Raw genomic sequence first — 24,000 nt, 5'->3', positions numbered from 1 at the left:
ACACAATGAGGTTGTTGACGTACAGTAGAACACAATGAGGGTGATGTACAGTAGAACACAATGAGGTTGTTGACGTACAGTAGAACAGAATGAGGTTGTTGACGTACAGTAGAACAGAATGAGGTTGTTGACGTACAGTAGAACACAATGAGGTTGTTGACGTACAGTAGAACAGAATGAGGTTGACGTACAATAGAACAGAATGAGGTTGTTGACGTACAGTAGAACACAATGAGGTTGTTGACGTACAGTAGAACACAATGAGGTTGTTGACATACAGTAGAACAGAATGAGGTTGATGTACAGTAGAACACAATGAGGTTGTTGACGTACAGTAGAACAGCATTTCAGAGTGCTTTGTTTCCTTTTCTCCTCATTGTCACTGTTTTTTGTTCTGTCTGTTGTTTCATTAGTGTGTTTTGCATTGTGTATTAAAAAAAACCTGGACATTTATAATCTATTGCCTTTCATTTTGTACTCACGTTTCTCCAATAAATCTTACTTGACAAGTGTGTGCGTGTATGTGTGCGTGTACGTGTGTGTGTGTGTGCGTGTGCATGTATGTGTGTACGTGCGTGCCTGCGTGCGTGTGTGCATTGTGTGCCTGCATGCCCTACCAGATTCTGTGGTGTGTGCGCTGATGGCGCCGCCCCAGGGGCCTGGTCCATTGGAGTTGTAGGACTGGATCTGGACCTGGTAGCGGGTCCAGGGCTCCAGACCCTCCACCGTGCTCTGGTCCTCCTCGCCCTCCTCCTCCCCCGCGGTGGGGGTCTCCTCCAGCCTCTCCTCTCCCTGGCCGTCCTCCCGCCACACACGCAGCCTGTAGCCAACCGTCTCTGGACCGCTGTTGTACTCCCACTGTGGCAGGGGCTGGGAGGGGAGGGAGGAGATTTAGTTTCCCTTTTTTGAAAAATCTTAGAGCTGGTGTTGTAGAAGGCAATATTTTGTAGGATCGGCCTCAGGTCTTAATGGGTAAAAGCATTTGTTTGATATACTACAAGCCCCCAGTAAGGCTATCCAACGTTGAAGCTGCCACTACCTACTGGTGAAAAGTGGAACTGCAGCACTTTAATGGAGGTGGACGGACGTTCATGATGTCCGGGCTAGGCTAGGCTAAACTTCCGCTGGTACGAGCCATTGAGTTATAATTGTACTTCCGGCAGTCTTCCGGGTGCTTCAAAACGCCAATGAGCAACTTCCATTGAAATGAATACCGGGGGGGGAGGGGGGTGGCGGGGGGTTGTGTGTGTGTTTGTGTGTGTGTGTGTGTGTGTCTTCTGTTTTTAAAGAGCATGCATGTGTACGCAGATATGACTGGTGCTCTCACATGCACGCACGCGCGCACACACACACACACACACACACTAACACAAACACACACACAAATGAAAAAGCACTTTGCATCTCACAGAAATATGTATATATATTTATGTGATGTGTCAAACTCTGAAGCACCTCTTAAAAAACCTTTTACTGTTTCCACTCCTCTTTGACATTCCTCCTCCTGCTCGCTGTCACCTGATTCTCCTTATATTTTACCCTGCCTCCCTCCCTCTGTCATACTCTCATCTGCATGCATGCATGCGTGTGTGTGTGTGTGTGTGTGTGTGTGTGTGTGTGTGTGTGTGTGTGTGTGTGTGTGTGTGTGTGTGTGTGTGTGTGTGTGTGTGTGTGTGCGCGCGTGCGCGTGTGCGTGTGTGTGTGCGTGTGCGTGTGTGTGTGTGTGAGCATCACAACAACACTGTAAAATGACGTGTCCAATCGGCTCCACACTCTCAGAGTTAAACACTGAGGATTTTAGCCCCTATATGCCACATGTTTTAGTTTAAATAATTCCACAGTTGTTGTTTTTTTTTGTTTTTTTAACCAACGCTGTACAGTGGATGTTCTGTACCAGCAAATCACAGCTGCTTTGAATGTTCCAATCATTGGGCCTCATTTAGCATCAGGGAGCCAGAATACATGCATTACACATTAGTCTTATTACACTTAATGTACGGCTTAGAATAATAGCCTTACCTAAAACCATTGTGATGGTTTCATTACTGCAAAAGAAAGTGCCATAGCTTAGCCTGGGCGCTAACAGGCAGGTTTAAATAAAAAAGAATAAATCCTATTAGCATGCAGCGCAGGTAGCCAACAGCGCCTCAGTCTCTGTGTCTGATTTGACAGGCTCTTTCTCATTCCAACTCGTAAATGGAAAATACTCTGTTTTCCATTTATGTTATAATAGAGGGAAGGGAAGGGATGGGGGAGGGGGAGGGGGGGAGAGAGAGAGAGAGAGAGAGAGAGAGAGAGAGAATCGACGTAAGAAGAAAATTACATTGCAGTTGTGCTGTTAGCACTCTGCACTGTAAATGAGAAATGTGACAGATTAGTGTTAGCACTGATAACTAGTGGAGACGCTGATTGCAGGCTGTCACCCACTGAACCACCTCTCACACACACACACACACACACGCACAGACGCATGTGCATGCACACATGCACACACACAAACACACAAACATACACACTCACACGCACGCATGCATGACAAAGAACACTTCTTTTAATGAGGACATACATACGGTATAATAAGAAAAAGGTGTATACGTATGTTAATTAAAGTGTGCGTGTACCCTCCAGCGGAGGCGGAGGCTGGTCTGTGTGGCTGACAGCAGGGTGAGATTGGAGGGGTGCGTGTCGGGGGCAGCCTGCAAGGTCTGGATCACACTGGAGGGGGCGCTGAGCTGACTGGATCCCACGATGTTCACCTGATGCATGCGGAACCTGGCCAGACGCCAACAGAAGAAAGACACGTTAGAGGACGCAGGACATCCACATCAGAACTCAATTCATCACAAGCAAAGGAAATAAAGCTATGGTTAAAAAACGGTTTGTCCCGACTCCCCGGGTGAAGGACATCATTTAGGACTGATTGGCTCAAACTGTGGATCTAATGACTCAACAAAAATCCCCTTTATTCTGTGTCTCATGGTCTTTGCGATTAGTCCTTCAAACTGTTTCTGGTGTGTGTGTGTGTGTGTGTGTGTGTGTGTGTGTGTGTGTGTGTGTGTGTGTGTGTGTGTGTGTGTGTGTGTGTGTGTGTGTGTGTGTGTGTGTGTGTGTGTGTGTGTGTGCACGCGTGCGTGCGTGCGTGCGTGCGTGCGTGCGTGTAAATGATGACTTCATCATAACAACCCCCCTCGCCCTCCCTGAACGAGGAACTTTAATGAAGAGGACGGAGTTTAAAAAACGCAGACGAGAACATTGCTTCAACTTTGGTCCCTGAGGCGTCGCAACTTAATGTCTGATACATGTGCAGAGAGAGAGAGAGATAGAGAGACAGAGAGAGAGAGAGAGACAGAGATAGAAAGAGAGACAGAGAGAGAGAGACAGAGAGAGAGACAGAGAGAGACAGAGAGAGAGACAGAGAGAGAGAGAGGATGGGTTGTTGCTGTTCTGACTACCACTAGATCACAGTCAGGAAACAGCAGGATGCCCGAGGCACTAAAGTATCCTCTCCTCTCTCAACTAATCTCTCCTCTCCTCTCCTCTCCTCTCCTCTCTCAACTAATCTCTCCTCTCCTCTCCTCTCCTCGTTGCAGATGGGTAATAAGGATCTGTATGCAGCAGCTGTGAAGCTGCTGACAAACAGAAACTCTCAGATGGAATTGTCTCTCTCTGTACATCTGTGTGATTTATCTCACTTCACCAGAGTCTCACACACTGCAGTTGTTTATGTCCCTGTGTACTGTACTGTAGTGTGGACATGAATAAATTGCTTAAATGTGTGTCTGTGTGTGTGTGTGCGTGCGTGCGTGCGTGCGTGCGTGCTGACCTGTACTGGGTGAAAGGGGTGAGGTCTGGAATTTCCAACATTTCTGCATCTGGCTGATTGTCCTTCTGGTAAACCACTGACCACGTCGCCTCCTTCATCTTCTCCTCTTCCTCCTTGCCTTCCGCTTTCACAACCTGGAGAAAGGCGGGGGAGAGAGAGAGAGAGAGAGAGTCTTTATGCTTTACGATTGATCAATTCCAAAATCTGTTGAGAGTACATGTATCTGTACAAATTATTTAGACTAGTCTACACACGCACACACACACATACACACACGAAATAGGGCAAGGTCGCGTGCATGCATCCGCCTGGGTGACGGCAGATGGCAGACTGCTGGGCGAGCGCTGGCGCTTTGGCATGGGCGGTCAGATCAACATATGGAATGAATTCTGTGCTGGCCATATATGGAGCGTGTGTTGAGTCTACAGGGTTTGATGAGGTCAGATCAACAAGAGTTGCTGGTCGGCTCCATATACTGTATGCAGATCTAGGTGACGATCCAGTCTTCTCCATGTATGGTTATCCAGGGTTAGATGAGGTCTAAAATAAATGTTGGGTCATAGTTGAAATTCTGTTCATGTAAAACTCTCTCTCTCTTTCTCTCTCTCTCTCTCTCTCTGCGTTTCTAAGTTACACCAACAATGTTCTTGTGGGGGATTTTGTTTCAATTTCATCATGCTGTAAGTCAGTACGAGTAACGTATTCAGTGTCTTTGTGAATATACATGCACACACCACCACCATGCCTGTTTCTGTCGTTCCTAATGATAGTATAGTTCTCTATTTCAATCTCTGGGTCCTTTGTTTCAGAGAAGCTTATGATGTTTGCCTTACAGCTTTGGAACACTTGTCTGATTTCAGCCAGTTTGGGTCCAAGGCTGTTGATTCCGTTGACGCTGGCAATACTGTTAATGTCCTCCATGTTAAAATAGTAGAGCGGAGGGCCATTGTTGATGTCTGTAGTAGCCGCGGGTTGCCGTGGGGGGAGGGTGGGGGGTGCGTGGGGGTCGTCGTGGGGTGGCGGGAGTGGGGCTGTGGGTGGGGGGAGGGGTCCCTCGTCCAGGTTTGTTGTAGGCTCTGGTGGGGTTGATTGAGCCATGGTGTCGACTGGAAAAATAGGGAAGGTATCCCGGTGTGGCCGATTAGGTCCGTCTCCAGCCGCGTTGTCCCCCGTGGTTGGATGTGGAGACTCTTCACGCCTGTAGATGGTGGTGTTGACCGTGTCTTGTGCCTCGACTGCCGCCGACGGTAGATCATTCCTCAGTCTCCTGCTGTTGCCTGGGACGCGCTCGGCTCTTGCGGCGTCAGCGTGTATATCCAGCATGGGTGTGCAGGTTGGCTGGGGAGGAAGGATGCCAGCGGTGTTGTTGTTGTTGTTGTTGTTGGTCGTCACCGTCGAGATCATTGGTGTTGCTGTGTCGACGGTGATTCCATTGTTCTCCACCGTTACCTGTCCACACCGGAGCAGTCTTGTCCTTTGTCGTGTGTTCACGGGACCAGGGTTACTTTCGATGTCGCCAGACAGTAACAAAATAATGAGACAGAAAGATCTCTTCACTTTGCTAAACTGGAGCTTGTTTCTTCGGGCTAATAAGGACTGAATAGCTCCTATGCCGTATCCAGGGCGCTTACCATTGCTCTCGTTGTTTTTGTCACTGGCCAGGTAAAAGTCGCTATGAGAATCCAGCTGAAAATCCCCTTTTACCGTTCCGTTTTTCTCCATTTCACCTCGATGTAATCCCCTTGGTGTATTTAGATAGGAATCAGTACACCATAGGAGGAGAAAGAGAAAATGTGGAAATATCCGTGACTTTGAGTCTGAAGACGTGCACGAGCGAGAGAAAACACGTCTTGCCATGATGAAAGCGAAGAGAGGTGCCAGTAAGTATGTGTTTTGAGTACATCAGTAATTCTAGTTTCACTTAAGCTTTTCACGCACGCACGCACGCACGCACGCACGCACGCACGCACGCAAAGCACACACACACACACACACACACACACACACACACACACACACACACACACACACACACACACACACACACATACAGTCACACAAACACTCGCAGTGAGGCACACACCTGTCCTTCTACAATCCATCGTGAAATGACCGTCTTTCCATCAGACCCGGGGCGGAACCTTAAGGTGGCTGACCGAGGGCTGATGTTGGAGATGACCAGGTGAGACGGTGCACCAGGAAGTTCTAAACACAGGAAACACAACAGTGCATTCAACTAAACACATCAAAGACACAGTATATTTGTGTCTCCAGCAAATCTTTTTGCTGGAGACACATGAGGTGAGGTGGTGATTTTCCTCATCACCGTTAATGAGGGGGGGGGGGGACTGGCTGGAATAACGTGTGCGCTACGTCCAACCGGGTAAACTCTCCCCTGTCAGGTGAAAAAGAAGCGGCTTGGACTCCTCATGCATAGAAGGAAGCATGAGGTCAGTCCGTTGCTCTGCCCAGGTTGTCAGAGGGAGTGTACAGCCCAGAATTACATTAGATAATTGACACTGGGTGAAAAATGGGTTACAAAATCGTGGGATAAAATAATTAAAAAAAAAAAATAGCAGATCTACAAGCTCACAATGTGTCGCGTTCAAAATGGCCAAATATGGTAAAAGTACAATGTAGATGTAGTGGAGTAGAATAATAATAATTGGAAATTGGAAATACTCAAGTTACTAAATGTACAAATACCTCAAAATGAATGGTACTTACTGTAATTAAATATGCTTTACACCACTAATTACATATGATTTCATCACGGCAGGGAGATGAAATACTTAACTAGTGGCCACCAGCTGGTGTACTGTTGCAGATATTAAAATGTCAACATTAAAAATGGCAGTAATTTCTGCACTGCATTTGTCCAGATATAATTTCCCTGAGAAAGAATCACCACAGCACATCGGCGGTCTAACCTAACGCACACATTTACAGTATGTTCTGGAGTGTTCTGGTCAAATACACATTTATGTGAAGTTTGCAGCATTTAAGATGCACGCCATTCATTTCTTAAAACAATTATCTACACAACGTATTGATTCCACGTCTTTGTCACATATATTATGGTGATCAGCATGTCCCCATCAGCAATAATGATTACCTCCAGTCAAAGCCAATGAATCAGTGTAGCAAAGTAAATGTATGACAACCGAGAGGAAATTAAGAACATTTGCCCATCACAAATGTATAAAATATGACAACTTGTCCACCCTCGAATGTTCAAGTGTGTCATTAGCCTGATATATGTTCTGTGTCACGATGGCGAGGCCAGACATCTCAAGTACAGATCACTGTGGCCTCCATCCAGTGTTGCCGTGACCTCGCTTGACACCACACAGAGACCAGTGTTGCCAGATTTTGCGAGAGAAATAAGCAACCAGGTTCATGAAAACAAGCCCAAAGGAAGCGACTTTGTCCGTGGCCAAATATATGTTAATTTGGCGGTCCTTGACATGAAAATGTTTGAAAACCATTTGTTTAGGAAACGAGCCCAAATGAGCAACTGGCACTGGCAGTTTAGAAACAAGACCAAAAAATGCAACCCACAACAAATCCAGCGCAGCGATAGTTCATTGAGACAAGGAAGGCAGAAGGTTTCATTCTCTATCAGCAATTCATTCTGTTCCTTTAAATCAGCTGTCTCTCTCCATGTCAACGCCCCTCACTCTCATTCGCTGCCAGCTAAGTCACTCACGCCCACATTCAATCAGGTGTTCTTTTTAAGCAGTCACTCCTCTGTCCTCAGTCTTCATGCTAGCTGACTCTGTGTCTCTGTTGTTCAGATGTCAGCGTTCAAATTTCCTCCACCTCCCCGGCCTCCTCCCTGTGGCATTATTAATGGGTGATTCTGTGATTATACATGTGATTTATGGATTGTATTATGATCATGTGCTATGTTCAGTATCTATGTGATATATGGAATGCACTGAAAGTTATGATGTTTATGTAATGTCTTTGTTATGCTCTGCGCTGGGGTTTGTTGTTGATATCAGAGCTGTGTCTCGGTGCATAGATAATCTGAGATATCAAATGTGATATGATATCAGATGATGAGCAGAGCCACACCGCCATACTAAATGCAATAGCTTTGCAATAAATGGTCATTCTGAGCTGAAGTGTTTCAATGAACCAATGTTCACAAGCTACTTCATAGAAAAATAAGCCCAAAGTCGCTTATAATAAGCAAACATGGCAACACCGACAAAGACAGACTGTACTAGCAGTGTGTAGTGTAAAGCTCACTGTCACAGCAGTGTGTTGAACGTCTTGACACATGGCCTCTCATATGAGAACCACATATAGTAGCTGAACAATGGAGTCAATGAACAGCTAGGTAAAGACCACTTCAGGCCTATGAATGTCTCAGTAACCTATAAGCCAGCACGATTTATGATGTGCCCATTTATATTACAACGCCCTTTCATATCCATTATGTGGAAGACGGACAGGCAGCTGTAATTGTTCTCCCTGCGAGACAAAGTGCTCAGGTCGGCACGGCTGTATCTAGTCCAACCTGTATGCTACAGTATATCACTGCTGCTACAATACATCCCACCAATCGATCCAAATCTAATCTCTATAGGCTACCTGTTTACGTCCATAGGCTGGGAAAGTACTGGGGATTAGGGATGTAACAATACATTTTAAATGAATCAGGGGAAAAGGAATCGGGGCATAGTGAAAGCAACAGCAGCAGCACACCACTTTACATTCATCTACACACTTTAACCCATATACTGCCTCCTGCTGGACGCAGAGCCAACCGCAGACTGCCGAGCCGATTTCAATGTAGCACACACTGGACTGACATCCTGTCTGGGCGTCCATCTTTAATGCTAAATAAATAGCGTCAACCGTCAATGCTAGCGAGCTAAATTAAAGCCATCCTTGCACTAGAAAGCGCCAATGTTACCATCTAGACCACCGGATAATCAGCAAAGATCTCCGAACATCGCACGTTTTATCCTAACCATGGAGAGCTCCGTAGATTTCGAGTTATTCAGCTTTTTAGTCAGCCTGTATAATGGGAGGTGGACGGCAGCGCGGTTGCGCAATCCGGTCTAGGATCGCTAAAGAAGAAAGGCCAAGCCAAAATAATAATTAAAAAAAATAAATCAGCGATCCGGTTTGATATCAATAATATAGATAATATATCAGATGGAACATTACGCCAGAAGCAGTTGCTAGTTGGATTCCTTATGACGGAACGTTCCGCCATGAGCAGTAAGCCTGTTAACCCACACACCAGCTCTTTCCTAATTTAATGTTCTCTCCCCACAAAGGATCTTTAAACTTTGAAATGTCTGTCCACAATCTAAAGAAATATTCTATTTCATAGAAGGATTGTGAAGCAAAGTTAAATTGCTTGTCGTCACCAGCTATAGCAAATGGATGACAGAACAATGGATAGCCGTACACCAATTTCAAATTAAAATGAAACAGGCCTGCTCTGCCCTGTGGGTACCTATTTATTTTAATTGCCTCGATCATCTATTCAGAATGAGTGCCTGTAGACGACGGTGATGCGCCTGAAGTAAAGTACAGAGGTTAGAAACAACGAGCTTCCGTCGTTTTGATTGTGATTATCATCCAATTATGACTTTCAGGGCCTGATTATTAAAGAGTGTTGATTGAAGCTCTCTGATTTCTCAGGTAAACATCATCAACTGAAGCTTCCCAGCACTAGACTCTGTCAAACCGAGGGGCACGATGCATCAATCAATAACAGATGAAACAATCAACATTTCATAGAAATTCAGATAAAACAATTTGTTTTGGAGCCACTGTGACTGCATACGCTAATGAAACGTTTACAACTGCAGCTTTCAAAAGCCAGGTGAAAAATAGATTTGTCTGTCCGAGTGTATGGTTGCTCCGGCTGACAGCTGTTCAATGGACGGACGTTAGACCGTCTGAGGGATGTGAGCTGAATTCTCGGGTGCTCTCACCTCACAAGTTAAATAAACGAAGGCCTGTTTCTCTTAATGGAATTCATCTTATCAAAAGCCCATCATAAAGCTCTCTGCTCCACATCGTCTAGCTCTATCATCGCCATGACGTCTCACTTCAGTCCCACTTTACTGCCACTCACTCTCAAACGCATATTTGGTTAAGAAGACCCGTGGGATTTGGGGATTTGCACGCACCAGCGCATTCTAGACCCATCTGGTGTGATCCATTTGATTCAAGCATTAACAATTGGCAGCCACTCGTGTTTGCTGAACACATAATTAGATTACAACTCTGTGAACTTCAAATGAGAACGTCTGTCAGGCAACAAAATACTTGCCCCCGGAACGATACCATAGTACACACATGGCAATGTTCATTAAAATATAAGCTATTGTTTTATTCAGTATAATGTATATTTGTGGACACATCAACTGCCATCTCTGTGCTCCCACGTTGGTCCAATTGTAACGTTGAAACTTTGATATGAGCTTCATGCCTCGCTCAGATGGCAATACTCCCTCAGCACCATGAATACATGAATATATAAACAAGCACAGCAGCTGAGGCCAATGAATCTCTCCCTCTCACCACCATCCATCCTAAAGTTCTCTTCTCTCCCGCTCAATTCTCCGTCTTTTGTGCCGTCTTTTGCTTTCATGAATTAATGAATAACTTCTGAATCGAAGATGTGTCAGTATCTGTCTCGCAGTGCCTTTTTTTTCTCTTCCTCTTTTGGCCTTTACTCATAAATTAGTCATCTCAAAGTGTTAGGGGAAAAGAAATCTGCTGCATTATCTGTGTTTGACCCCCCCGCCCCCCACACTTTCTCCTCCTGCCTCAGTCCCCCTGCGATCCTGTCTCGCTTACAACACAGATTTTGTTTTTACGTTTAAAATTTTTACACAAGGAAGTATTAAGATTTCTTCTTTAGACCCAACTATTCTGTTCCCATGAGACTTCTCTTCTTCCACTCTCTGTTCTTAACTGTTTTGTTTTTTTGGAATTCTCTCTCTCTCTCTCTCTCCCCAATTTCTCCATTCTTCCATTTGGCGTTAATCATCAACGATTGAGTCTTGGCGATGGTCCAATCGACCGTAAACATGACAAGCCATGGTCCAATGACTACACATGACAAGCCATGGTCCAATGACTGTACACATGACAAGCCATGGTCCAATGACTGTACACATGACAAGTCATGGTCCAATGACTGTACACATGACAAGCCATGGTCCAATGACTGTACACATGACAAGTCATGGTCCAATGACTGTACACATGACAAGTCATGGTCAAATGACTGTACATATGACAAGCCATGGTCCAATGACTGTACACATGACAAGCCATGGTCCAATGACTGTACACATGACAAGCCATGGTCCAATGACTGTACACATGACAAGCCATGGTCCAATGACTGTACACATGACAAGTCATGGTCCAATGACTGTACACATGACAAGCCATGGTCCAATGACTGTACACATGACAAGCCATGGTCCAATGACTGTACACATGACAAGCCATGGTCCAATGACTGTACACATGACAAGTCATGGTCCAATGACTGTACACATGACAAGTCATGGTCCAATGACTGTACACATGACAAGCCATGGTCCAATGACTGTACACATGACAAGTCATGGTCCAATGACTGTACACATGACAAGCCATGGTCAAATGACTGTACACATGACAAGCCATGGTCCAATGACTGTACACATGACAAGCCATGGTCCAATGACTGTACACATGACAAGTCATGGTCCAATGACTGTACACATGACAAGCCATGGTCCAATGACTGTACACATGACAAGTCATGGTCCAATGACTGTACACATGACAAGTCATGGTCCAATGACTGTACACATGACAAGCCATGGTCCAATGACTGTACACATGACAAGTCATGGTCAAATGACTGTACACATGACAAGTCATGGTCAAATGACTGTACACATGACACATTATGGTCAAATGACTGTACACATGACAAGTCATGGTCAAATGACTGTACACATGACAAGTCATGGTCAAATGACTGTACACATGACAAGCCATGGTCCAATGACTGTACACATGACAAGTCATGGTCCAATGACTGTACACATGACAAGCCATGGTCCAATGACTGTACACATGACAAGTCATGGTCCAATGACTGTACACATGACAAGCCATGGTCAAATGACTGTACACATGACAAGTCATGGTCCAATGACTGTACACATGACACGTTATGGTCAAATGACTGTACACATGACACGTTATGGTCAAATGACTGTACACATGACACGTTATGGTCAAATGACTGTACACATGTGGGCAGGTTTGTTTATGATTATGTCTGAGTCATGGCCACATGCCTCTATATGAGCCAATGGGGTTTGTTTATGGTTATGTCTGAATCAGAGTGACGTTGCCAAGGTCGGTCGGCCCACCCGCCCACCCATTAGCCAATTAGCCATTTTAATGTATGTAGATAACACAAGTTACACTATAGTGTGGTACGTGGCATGCATTGACAATTGATATGGCAAATGTCCAGTGAACTGCAAGAACAGCCGGACATTCTGGCAGTGTGTGTGTGTGTGTGTGTGTGTGTGTGTGTGTGTGTGTGTGTGTGTGTGTGTGTGTGTGTGTGTGTGTGTGTGTGTCAGACCTGGTGGGACCCCGGTGGAGATGGTGGAGGTAGTGATCAGCCCCAGGCCGGCGGCCGTCTTTGCTGCCACCTGCAGGCTGTAGGAGGTGATGGAGGTGAGAGCGGTCAGCTGGTACTGCAGGGTGGAGTTGGACAGAGAACGCTCCTCATGGCTGGAGTTCAGTCCTGACTCCTCCCACCACAGCACGTAGCCTGCAGAGACCATGCAGGAGAGCGCACGTTAATGCTGGCACGTGCACCTAAGGCACGCACGCACGCATGCACGCACGCACACATGCACGCACGCACGCACACATGCACGCGCGCACTCACGCATGCACGCACGCACGCACGCACGCACGCACGCACGCACGCACGCACGCACGCACGCACGCACGCACGCAAGCACGCACGCACACAAGCACGCACACACACACACACACACACACACATATACACACACACACACACACACACACACACACACACACACAGGGTAACTACAGTTAATGCTCCGTTCTGTCCCCTTGCATCTTCACACTCATACATCACTCCATGCACTTCATGTGTGTGTGTGTGTGTGTGTGTGTGTGTGTGTGTGTGTGTGTGTGTGTGTGTGTGTGTGTGTGTGTGTGTGTGTGTGTGTGTGTGTGTGTGTGTGTGTGCGTGCGTGCGCAAGGCCCTGGAGAGAGTGAATGGTCCCTCATCTGTCTCTCTGTTCAGCAGGTGTTAGATGAAAAACGGGTTGGAGAGAAAAGACTAAATGTACAAGGTGACCTTCCTCTGTGTGAGTGTCTATTTATGTGCACGTCGAGTCACCCTGCAGTCCTCTGTGCGTGTCTATTTATGTGCACGTCACTTTAAAGTCACGGCAGACTTGTCCTCTTGTTGTTTGGGTCCCTGATGAGTATATTGATACAACAGACATGGCACACACACACACACACACACACACACACACACACACACACACACACACACACACACACGCATGTGCAGGCGCGCACTTGTAATTGTCATCACCAGTTTGTCAGGTTAAGCTGTGCTAGTGCCTAGCTGCACACATGGTGTAACTTGGAAAATGAGTTTTGGGGTAAGTTCTACTAAGCTTTTTGATATGATATACACGTGTGTACACACACACACACACACACACACACACACACACACACACACACACACACACACACACACAGAGAGAGTGTTGCGAGGCGTAGGATGAGAGCATGTTGGCGCTAATGTGAGGAGACAAGCAGCATGGAGAGAGGATTAGTGGATGATGAATCGGCGCTACAGGGACACAGTGTCGAACAGAGAGGGGGGGCAGCCATGCCCATGACACCCATATACACTGTATGTACCATGCACACACAGTGTGTGTGTACTGTATATATACTGTATATACAGAGAGGAATGAAGGTGAACATAAAGCAGGAGATAGAGTCCCCTCCACCACTGTGGGTGGAGGCCCCAAACTTTGCTCAATTGCTTTTTCACCTTGGAAGAAAAAAAAAACGGGAGAAAAAGAGAACAGAGCTCTGTTCGTTGTCGGCCATTAATCATTTCACCACTATGAAGCTTCGCCGTATCCGCCCCCCAACGATTACACCATTCACACGGGAGCGCGGCTCTCTGCAGTGGCAGTACATGTGTTATGCCATTACATATTACGCAGTTGGACTCAGGCAGAAACCACTTATCATCATAATTCAACCTTTTGTGTTTTTTCCACAAATTAACGGCCAATGTAGGCGCATTGGGAAGTCCTCGGCTGTGTTAGAACGACAGTCTGAGGTCCGTCCGCCCTACTTCATGTTAGCCAATTACCGTCCGTCCGTCTGTTAGTTAGTCACCCACACCTCCATATATGGTCACACATCGTGACATCACATCTCCATATTGACGCCTCGTGAATGGTTGTCAGTCCATCACGCCTCGTGACATCACGCCTCGTGACATCACGCCTCGTGACACACTCCTTATGTCAATCTGACATCATCAAACCCTCTACTGGATAACTATATATGGAGAAGACTGGATCATCACCTAGATCTGCATATATGGAGCCGGCCAGCAACTCTACATCTAACCTCAAACCCTTAGATCTCCATATATTGAGCTGACCTGACCTGACCTGACAGCTGACATTCCATATGTTGATCTGACCCCCCATGCCAAAGCGCCAGCGCTCGCCCAGCAGTCTGCCGTCTGCCGTCACCCAGGCGGATGCGTGCACCCTTAGACCTCGTCCTAAAGGGCGAGGTCGCTTCTCATCCTCAGCCTGAGCTGAGGGCCTCACCCTGAGGGCGAGAAGCGACCTTACTGGTATACTAGAACTATAGAGGGTATGCGTATGACATCATCATCATAACCGGAAGTTATGCAGGAACGCCGACTGAGTGGCAAATAACTAATCCATACATCCAAACAGAAAAGGCCCATCTGATTGCATTAAACAACGTTAAACTCACGTCGATTTGCAATGAACAATTTAGGCATTTAGTAGATGCTCTTAATCCAGAGTGATTTACAAGCAAAACATGGCAATACATCAAATACATAAAAATAGTCATCATGAATCATACCATACGTAAGCTAGGAACCTAACAGTGGAATATCTATATAATGAAATGTGTATACACTATAGAGTGCTATATGTCTACATAAAATGCTATCTCTATTGCATAAGTTGAGCCTTTGCATACGCCTGTAAGGTCGTCGAGGCTTTGACACTCACTTTATGCATGTGCATATACCCTCTATACTAGTTAGGGCCGATTCACGGCCCTTAGAGTTACTGTACAGCACGTCGTACAGACGCAGAAAATAAATAACGATTCTAGCAAATCTGCAGTATGGTCGCCTGGCCGGCATTGGGAGACAGAGAGGCAGAGGTGAGCTTCCCTATACCTCCAAAACATAAACACTATGATAAATGGTGCGTAGCCAAGGCTGAGCAGGACATCAAGGACACTGTCCACCTCAGCCACAGTCTGTACATGCTGCTGCGCCAGCCGTGGCCAGGAGAGCCATGCCTACAGTACGCTGTATATCAAAAGCCATTCCACCATTAGACTGATGAACAAGCGCAGAGCCCCGTTTCCGATGTATTTAATGTATTTGCTAAATAGTTACTGTATCGATTTCAGATCATTGAATCGCATCGTATCGTATCGCCATAATGAATCAATTTCGTCCATGTATCGTATCGTCAACCATGTATTCGTGATACGTATCGTATCGCTGTTAAAATCTTTTTACTTTGTATATAATATGCATTATACTGGACTGCTGCTATGATGTAATTCTATATCTAGTGCTATATATATCCGCTCTGTTGTCTGTAAGTGCCCAAGATATTGTGATATTTTGCTCCACCCCCATTCTTTTGGAACAACCTTATGCACAGAATATTTGACTTCGTGTCCTGTTGCCTGACGTTGGTTCTTTCTCTACTGGTCAATTTAAAGCCTTATAGTTCTACCAGGGGCTGCGTGCACGTGGCAGCACCTATGGAGGCAGCGTGAACAGAGGAGGAGTGCACAGGTTACCGTGACAACATGCATGATGTCATCATGCATGACAGCATGCACGGGGGAATGGTGCAGCGAGAGGCTGGTAGAGGAGGCTAGAAGGGGTGATGTCATATGGTAGAGGAGGCTAGAAGGGGTGATGTCATATGGTAGAGGAGGCTAGAAGGGGTGATGTCATGGTAGAGGAGGCTAGAAGGGATGATGTCATATGGTAGAGGAGGCTAGAAGGGGTGATGTCATATGGTAGAGGAGGCTAGAAGGGGTGATGTCATATGGTAGAGGAGGCTAGAAGGGGTGATGTCATATGGTAGAGGAGGCTAGAAGGGGTGATGTCATATGGTAGAGGAGGCTAGAAGGGGTGATGTCATGGTAGAGGAGGCTAGAAGGGATGATGTCATATGGTAGAGGAGGCTAGAAGGGATGATGTCATATGGTAGAGGAGGCTAGAAGGGGTGATGTCATGGTAGAGGAGGCTAGAAGGGATGATGTCATATGGTAGAGGAGGCTAGAAGGGATGATGTCATATGGTAGAGGAGGCTAGAAGGGATGATGTCATATGGTAGAGGAGGCTAGAAGGGGTGATGTCATATGGTAGAGGAGGCTAGAAGGGATGATGTCATATGGTAGAGGAGGCTAGAAGGGGTGATGTCATATGGTAGAGGAGGCTAGAAGGGGTGATGTCATATGGTAGAGGAGGCTAGAAGGGATGATGTCATATGGTAGAGGAGGCTAGAAGGGGTGATGTCATATGGTAATGGAGGCTAGAAGGGGTGATGTCATATGGTAGAGGAGGCTAGAAGGGGTGATGTCATATGGTAGAGGAGGCTAGAAGGGGTGATGTCATATGGTAGAGGAGGCTAGAAGGGGTGATGTCATCTGGTAGAGGAGGCTAGAAGGGATGATGTCACATGGTAGAGGAGGCTAGAAGGGGTGATGTCATATGGTAGAGGAGGCTAGAAGGGGTGATGTCATATGGTGTTTTTAAACGTTCTGACCTGTAATAATGCCGTTCTTGTCTTTAGGCTCCGTCCAGCTGACTCTGAGTGACGTGTCCAGGATCTCAGTGAAACTCAGGTGGCTCACAGGACCGGGAGCTGAAAAACACGCACGCACGGACCACGCACGCACGCACAGACGCACACACACACACACACACACACACACACACACACACACACACACACACACACACACACACACACACACACACACACACACACACACACACACACACACACACACACACACACACACACACACACACACACACACAGCAGTTAAACTTCACGACTGTAAACACGTTCAGTGTTTTTCCACAGTCCATACATTTTGTCATGCAGGTGTATAGTACATGTGATATGTTGGATCTGTGCACAGGGAAATTATTCTCCAACAGGCACGCACACACACACACACGCACGCACGTCGCACGCATGCACGCACGCACGCACGCACGCACGCACGCACGCACGCACACACGCACACACGCACACACACAATTATTTTTAGAATTGAGTCTACAGGCTGAACCTTCACACACCACTCCCTAATCACATCTGCATTGACAAGACACACCCACACACACACACACACACACACACACACACACACACACACACACACACACACACACACACACACACACACACACACACACACACACACACACACACACACACACACACACACACACACACACACACACACACACACAGGCCTGTCATTTCTCATTGCATTCATGCCTCCTTTACTCTTCTCCCTAGAGCGATTAAGCCATTCATCTGAGACATTCAATAAAAGACGCGTGCATGTACACACACACACACACACACACACATACACACACACGCACGCACGCACGCACACACAGACAGGTATTGATTGGGCGAGTGTGGCAGGGTTAATGGTGGGTGTAATTCTTGCTTGATGATAGCTTTGCGCATGTCTGTGTGTGTGTGTGACTGTGTGTGTGTGTGTGTGTGTGTGTGTGTGTGTGTGTGTGTGTGTGTGTGTGTGTGTGTGTGTGTGTGTGTGTGTGTGCGAGCGCGTGCATGCCTTCTAATACCTCTATTCCACAGGATAATTACGAGTTGGTAATGATTGCTTGTCTGCCTTAGGCTGTTGTGTTCATTTGATGGTACGAGGACAAGTGTGTACACACATGTCTGGTGCAGAACCCATTATGCTTGTCCACGGAACAGTAGCCTATAAATATGTCTGTAAACACGTTAATCAATGTCCTTTTGGCTTTTAGATAGAGAGAGAGAGAGAGAGAGAGAGAGAGCGAGAGAGAGAGAGAGAGAGAGAGAGAGAGAGAGAGAGATAATCGACTGTAAGAAGAAAATTACAGAGAGCTGAGAGCTGTAAAAGTGGAAAGTGAGTTTCTTTATTGTTACAGAGAAACTGTGGTAGAACAAGTAAAAAAAAAACGTAACAAAAACTTAACAAACGTATTTGTATCAAAATATACTTAAAGTACCAAAAGTAGGCCTACTCATTATGCAAAATGCCCCATTTCGTACAGGTACGTTTCCCAATCCCAAAATACCAGATGTACAAGCTCACAAGTGAGCTGTTTTGTATGTATTGTTTTGTATGTATGTATAAGAAACTTAAAACTAACTAAAACAGAAGGGAGGAATATGAGTTTGGCGTGGGAGTCGGTGGGACTGCATGGGAGTGAGGGCTGGATATGCCACATGAAAAGACGTTCGTTGCGATGTGAGAACGTGAAGGACGGCAGCCTTGTTGCCATGCGACGCGTTGTGAGCTTGTAGATTGGCTATACACTGTGCTTCCCTGCAGCGGATTGCGGGTGGTTGCGTATATATAAATTTAATTGATTAATTAATGCGGCTGGATAACGGGCGTTTTAGAAATATGCACAAAATGGGGTGACAAAAAAGCTCATCCGCAGGTCTCTACTATACTATATATGGGGCGACTGTGGATCAAGAGGTAGAGCAGGTCGTCCAATGATCCATGGGTCGGCGGTTCGAATCCCTTGGGCAAGACACTGAACCCCAAATTGCTCCCGATGTGCTGGTTGGTACCTTGCATGGCTTCCGCCGCAATCGGTGTATGAATGTGTGTGTGAATGGGTGAATGTAATGCACAATCTATGTAAAGCGCCTTGGATAAAGGCGCTATATAAATGCACCATTTACCATTTACCATTTACCATACTATACATCTATCAATAAAGGCAGAAAGCCCCAAAAATATCTACAAAAACAGAGAGATGTGTTTGTGTGAGCGGTGACCACCACGGTGTGATGTCATGTTGTAGTTTTCGGTGGTCACTTTATCACCTAAAACTGGAGTATGAATAGGACTTCAAATCCCTTACATTATGCATAGGTATGGTTTGGGCATTACATGAATGAAATCAATCAGCGTGCCGGGTGCCATTGTCTTTCAGAGCACGGTCTCCTCTGCTGTTGGTGTGTGAATGTGTCTGTGAATGTAAAGCGCTTCGGATAAATACGGAGTGACGGAGAGATATGGAGCTGTTTGATGCACTGACACATTACAGATCACAGGATAGTTCAGTCAATTCACCATTCATCAGCCTTCTGATTGGTCCCTGACTGACTAACCAGCAGGCTCTTTCTGCCTTTGTTCCGCCCTGGTTCCGCCTTGTTTATGTTGAATTTGGAATTTTGGAAAATACTAAAAACAAACCCAGTCACCATGCTGCACCTGTGATGTTCCTTTTTACTGACACCAAGTTTAAAATAAGAATTGAATGCACATAATAGCAATACGAAGCAACTGAAAAACACCTTATTTCAATGGTAGTGGATGGAGAGAAAGGATTTTTGTCCAACCACAAAACGGCAATCAATGGGTGCGAAGAGGGGCACAGCCATGGGCGGGACTTGACGAAGGGTGAATTGTTCTCTGTGGTGTATTCCTATGTTAATCGCACATCACCAGTGTGTGTGTGTGTGTGTGTGTGTGTGTGTGTGTGTGTGTGTGTGTGTGTGTGTGTGTGTGTGTGTGTGTGTGTGTGTGTGTGTGTGTGCCTGTGCGTGTGTGTGTGTGTGCGTGCGTGCGTGTACGTACTGTCCTCGTGAGTCTGCAGCAGGGTGGGGGTGCTCTGGGGGCCGTTGCCAGGTGTGGTGAAGCAGAGGGCGGAGCCAAAGTACCAACTGAACTTCCTCAGTCCGCTGACCATCCCCGTGTGGCGAGCGCCAGGGTAGTCCGGGGTGATGGTCACTACGGTTACGTCCTCTGGGAACCGCTCCGGCCACAGCAGCAACTGAGCAGGGGATCAGAGAGAGGTGCTGAGGTGAGGCGTAATCCTCTACGCCGCCGTCAACATTCAGAAGAGGCTGTTTGTGGCGCTCACTCACAGCGGCGGCATGCTACCCACAGTTCACGGCAAAACAAACGCCTCGCAGTGCCTCGCGCAGCTTTAGTACGTTGTGCAAGTTCATTATGTTGATTCAATAAGGCCGGCCGTGGGCTATTAACCAGAAAGTCATTATTTTGGACAGCCTTTCTCAAACTGAAGGATTTGCGCTATAGGCTGGTACGTAGGCATTTGATAAATCTTTTCAAATTAGGCTGCCACCCAAGGACCCGTCATAAATGTTTCATATCGCAAAGAAGATAAATCACGTTACAGCATTGTCAAAACAATACCCACTTTCTCCAACTAGATTCTGCATTTGAGTATAGGCTATGCAATTATGTATGCAACTAGTTGAAGAGAAGTCCAGCAAACAAATAGTCATACTACTTAACATAACATTATCATATGATAAATGCAAGCCAGTGGCTCGTTATTTGTTCAAAGAAAACAAAGAAAGTATTCAGAGAAAAGACAAATATTCAGGAGACTACAGGTCAAAATAGAAAAACAGAAATAGAAAAACAACACAGGAAAAACTCCCCTAATGAAAGATCCATCTGTCTCTGGGCTGGTCTTTTATATTTATATTCAGCTCCACTTCGGTTCACTTTGCATTATTGCTTTAGCCCCCCAAAACAACTCATTGAAAACCATGCACTCACATATTCATAACGTGAGAGATAAGCCACGGGCAACGCTGTGAAGTCGTTTCCATACTGTTCAATCTCACCCGTGATGAAAACGGGGCAGAATGTGAACTTATCATAAGAGTTCAGAAGGCTTTAATAAACAGTGCATGTTGACACGTCTTCTCTGACATTTGGGAGATGATGCCAGGGATGTACTTGGGAGTAGTATAATATCCTACTCAAGTAGAGGTACTGTTAATTTACTTATATAACACACACACACACACACACACACACACACACACACACACACACACACACACACACACACACACACACACACACACACACACACACACACGTCTCTCAAGACAGACGTCATGTCAAATTCAAGGAAAAGAGGGTGGTGTTTTTCCTATATTTTTTGACGATGGGTTCGCAGATTGCACGCACGCACGCACGCACGCACGCACGCACGCACGCACGCACGCACGCACGCACGCACGCACGCACGCACACACACACGCACACACACACACACACACACACACACACACACACTATACCTGCTTACTTTGTGATAGTGGGTTGATTTCACCTCTAGTCATTGTAATGCTAGTCACTTGGTTCTTCAGTGGGTTATGTTACTTTATGTACATTTAAGTACAGTATCTTAACTATACATTTACAGCACATAATTATATGGCACTGTACTGTACGTTTACAGCTTTGGTATAGAAATATAGACAAAGCTTCATTTACCACTATGGATAAAGGCCAAATCGAAGCTCTCTGGTAAATAAAGAGATTTGTTGACATTTGCATGTTAATAGCGATGTTTATGTATGAATGAATACAAATGGTGTGAAGAGGACACACATTTCCCATGGTTACGTGGAGACATGTGGAACCCAGCCAGGCCTGTGTATCTTCAACAAACATGAATAATGGTAATGGGAAGTTGAATTAAATAACGATGCGATGGGGATCAGCGTTTGGTCAGACTCAGAAGTCTACAGTTGAAAGACATTTTCATGGGCCTGCTTGCATTTAAAGTGTTGAGGCTTTTAGTAGCTCTGCCATGGGAACCAGATGATTCCATGGGCTCATCTTTGATTTGCTTTGGCAGATGCTTTGGCCCCACTCCCGCTCAGACGGACGTCCAGTCAACCGAGCTGGCTTGAGTGGGGCCAATCAGACACGTTTATCTAATACCGGGCGGGTTGGACACGATGACTGACATACTGTATGTCCAGGTCCATCCAGCTCAATGGACCAGGCTCACAAAACTCAGGTAAACCGTCAAACTAGAATGCACTAACTCTAGATTCTAGAGCTGTGGCTCAGGAGGTAGAGCAGGTCGTCCAATGATCCATGGGTCAGCGGTTCGAATCCCGGCTCCTCCTGTCTACATGTCGAAGTGTCCTTGGGCAAGACACTGAACCCCAAATTGCTCCCGATGTGCTGGTTGGTACCTTGCATGGCTTCCGCCGCCATCGGTGTATGAATGTGTGTGTGAATGGGTGAATGTAATGCACAATCTATGTAAAGCGCCTTGGATAAAGGCGCTATATAAATGCACCATTTACCATTTACCATTTAGATTCTGTCTGGTAACTAGCTAGCGATGATGATCCAACATGAATCTAGAGTTACTGCATTGCCGAATTCCTGCCACAATGTTTTCAGAAGCACAATAAAATGTGTAAAATGTGTTTGTGAATTGGTCATCTTGGTGATGCCAGGCTAGTAGCTGCCTTCGAGCATGATGATAAAAAAAAGAATGGGGAACTGAACCAGTATAAGGCACCACTCCACTTTTGATATTTCCACTCCAATGTTACAGTATGTCTGTGTGCATAATGTCAGCCTCTTTGAAGTTGTCGGCTATTCAAATGTCACGAACTGGGAAAAGTAACTAAGGTACAGTAGGTCGTTACCACAAAAAGTAGTTAGTCAGTCAGCATCAAATCGGAAGAGTTCCTCAGTGCAGGCCTTATCTGTGCTTTCCTCACTGCATTGAGTATAATACTGAGCTATATTATTCACTGTATTGTATGTAATCACTGATCTGTAGGGGGATGAGATGAGATGAGGCTTTGCTTCATATCCTCCCTTAATTAATATTATTATCTACTGGCCTCTACCCAGCTCAACACACACGCACACACACACACACACGCGCACACACACACACACACACACACACACACACACGCACACGCACACGCACACGCACACGCACACGCACACACACATGAACATCTGTTAAAATGGAAGAGTATGATTGCACTATAGGTCCATGGATATCTTTATTCTTATGACTTGTTTACAGGTGCAGATGAGTAATACTTCATTCATGAGCCTGATTGTCTGGGTTAAGTAGCTATTTTGCAATCTACTCAGTGGTGGATTGCACCACCCACGCCGTCAGGCTGGATTACGAGCCTTGGTGCTCAGCCACTAATTTTAATTCTTAAGTGAACTTACAGCATGAAGATAGACATTTGTAGCACCCTGAGAGATAATAGCGACTTTAAGCAACGACGGCTACGGCAGTCGGCTACGGCAACCGGAAATGGATCAGTGCTCGATACATAAACCTGCTCTCCGTCGCAGCCCTTTCTACTACGGCAGAACCTACACTTCCACGTAGTGTCTACAACGCCATGTCATAACCATGTTTATTGAAATTATAGCTGTCATACATTTACACCGATTGCTCCATCACCTCTCTTATGCTGTGTAATGTGTTGGCATGCTCTAAATGAAGAAATAACACTAATACCATCATATGTCATATTAACCATGTTTGTTAAAACGGTTTTAGAATAACACAGATTGCTCCAGCACCTTCCTCTTTCCACTGCTGATCATGTCCAGCGCATACGAATTAAGCAATATCGGCAAGTTAGCTGATGCGCCGGGGTGAAATCACACCCCCAACTCCCCCGGTAGTTCCGCGCCTGAATCTACTCCCAGTGGCTCTGAGGCTATGAAGCCACTTGTCACTTTGTAGCATCTGAAACAGTCTGTGT

At 46.0% G+C, this 24,000-nt stretch overlaps 1 protein-coding gene across 1 annotated transcript in view; it reads right to left on the bottom strand.

Annotated features, from left to right (window-relative positions):
- Positions 1-24,000, bottom strand: part of sdk1b (sidekick cell adhesion molecule 1b) — a 315,440-nt gene that overhangs the window by 61,095 nt on the left and 230,345 nt on the right. Inside the window, 7 exon segments of the mRNA XM_079499197.1 lie at positions 618-870; positions 2,622-2,772; positions 3,824-3,957; positions 5,907-6,028; positions 12,462-12,653; positions 16,969-17,067; positions 20,042-20,237. Coding sequence (XP_079355323.1) covers positions 618-870; positions 2,622-2,772; positions 3,824-3,957; positions 5,907-6,028; positions 12,462-12,653; positions 16,969-17,067; positions 20,042-20,237 — 1,147 coding nt within the window.

Source organism: Electrona antarctica, assembly GCF_951216825.1.
Source record: "Electrona antarctica genome assembly, chromosome: 4".
NCBI lineage: Eukaryota > Metazoa > Chordata > Actinopteri > Myctophiformes > Myctophidae > Electrona > Electrona antarctica.
This window is presented reverse-complemented; position numbering and strand designations above follow the sequence as displayed.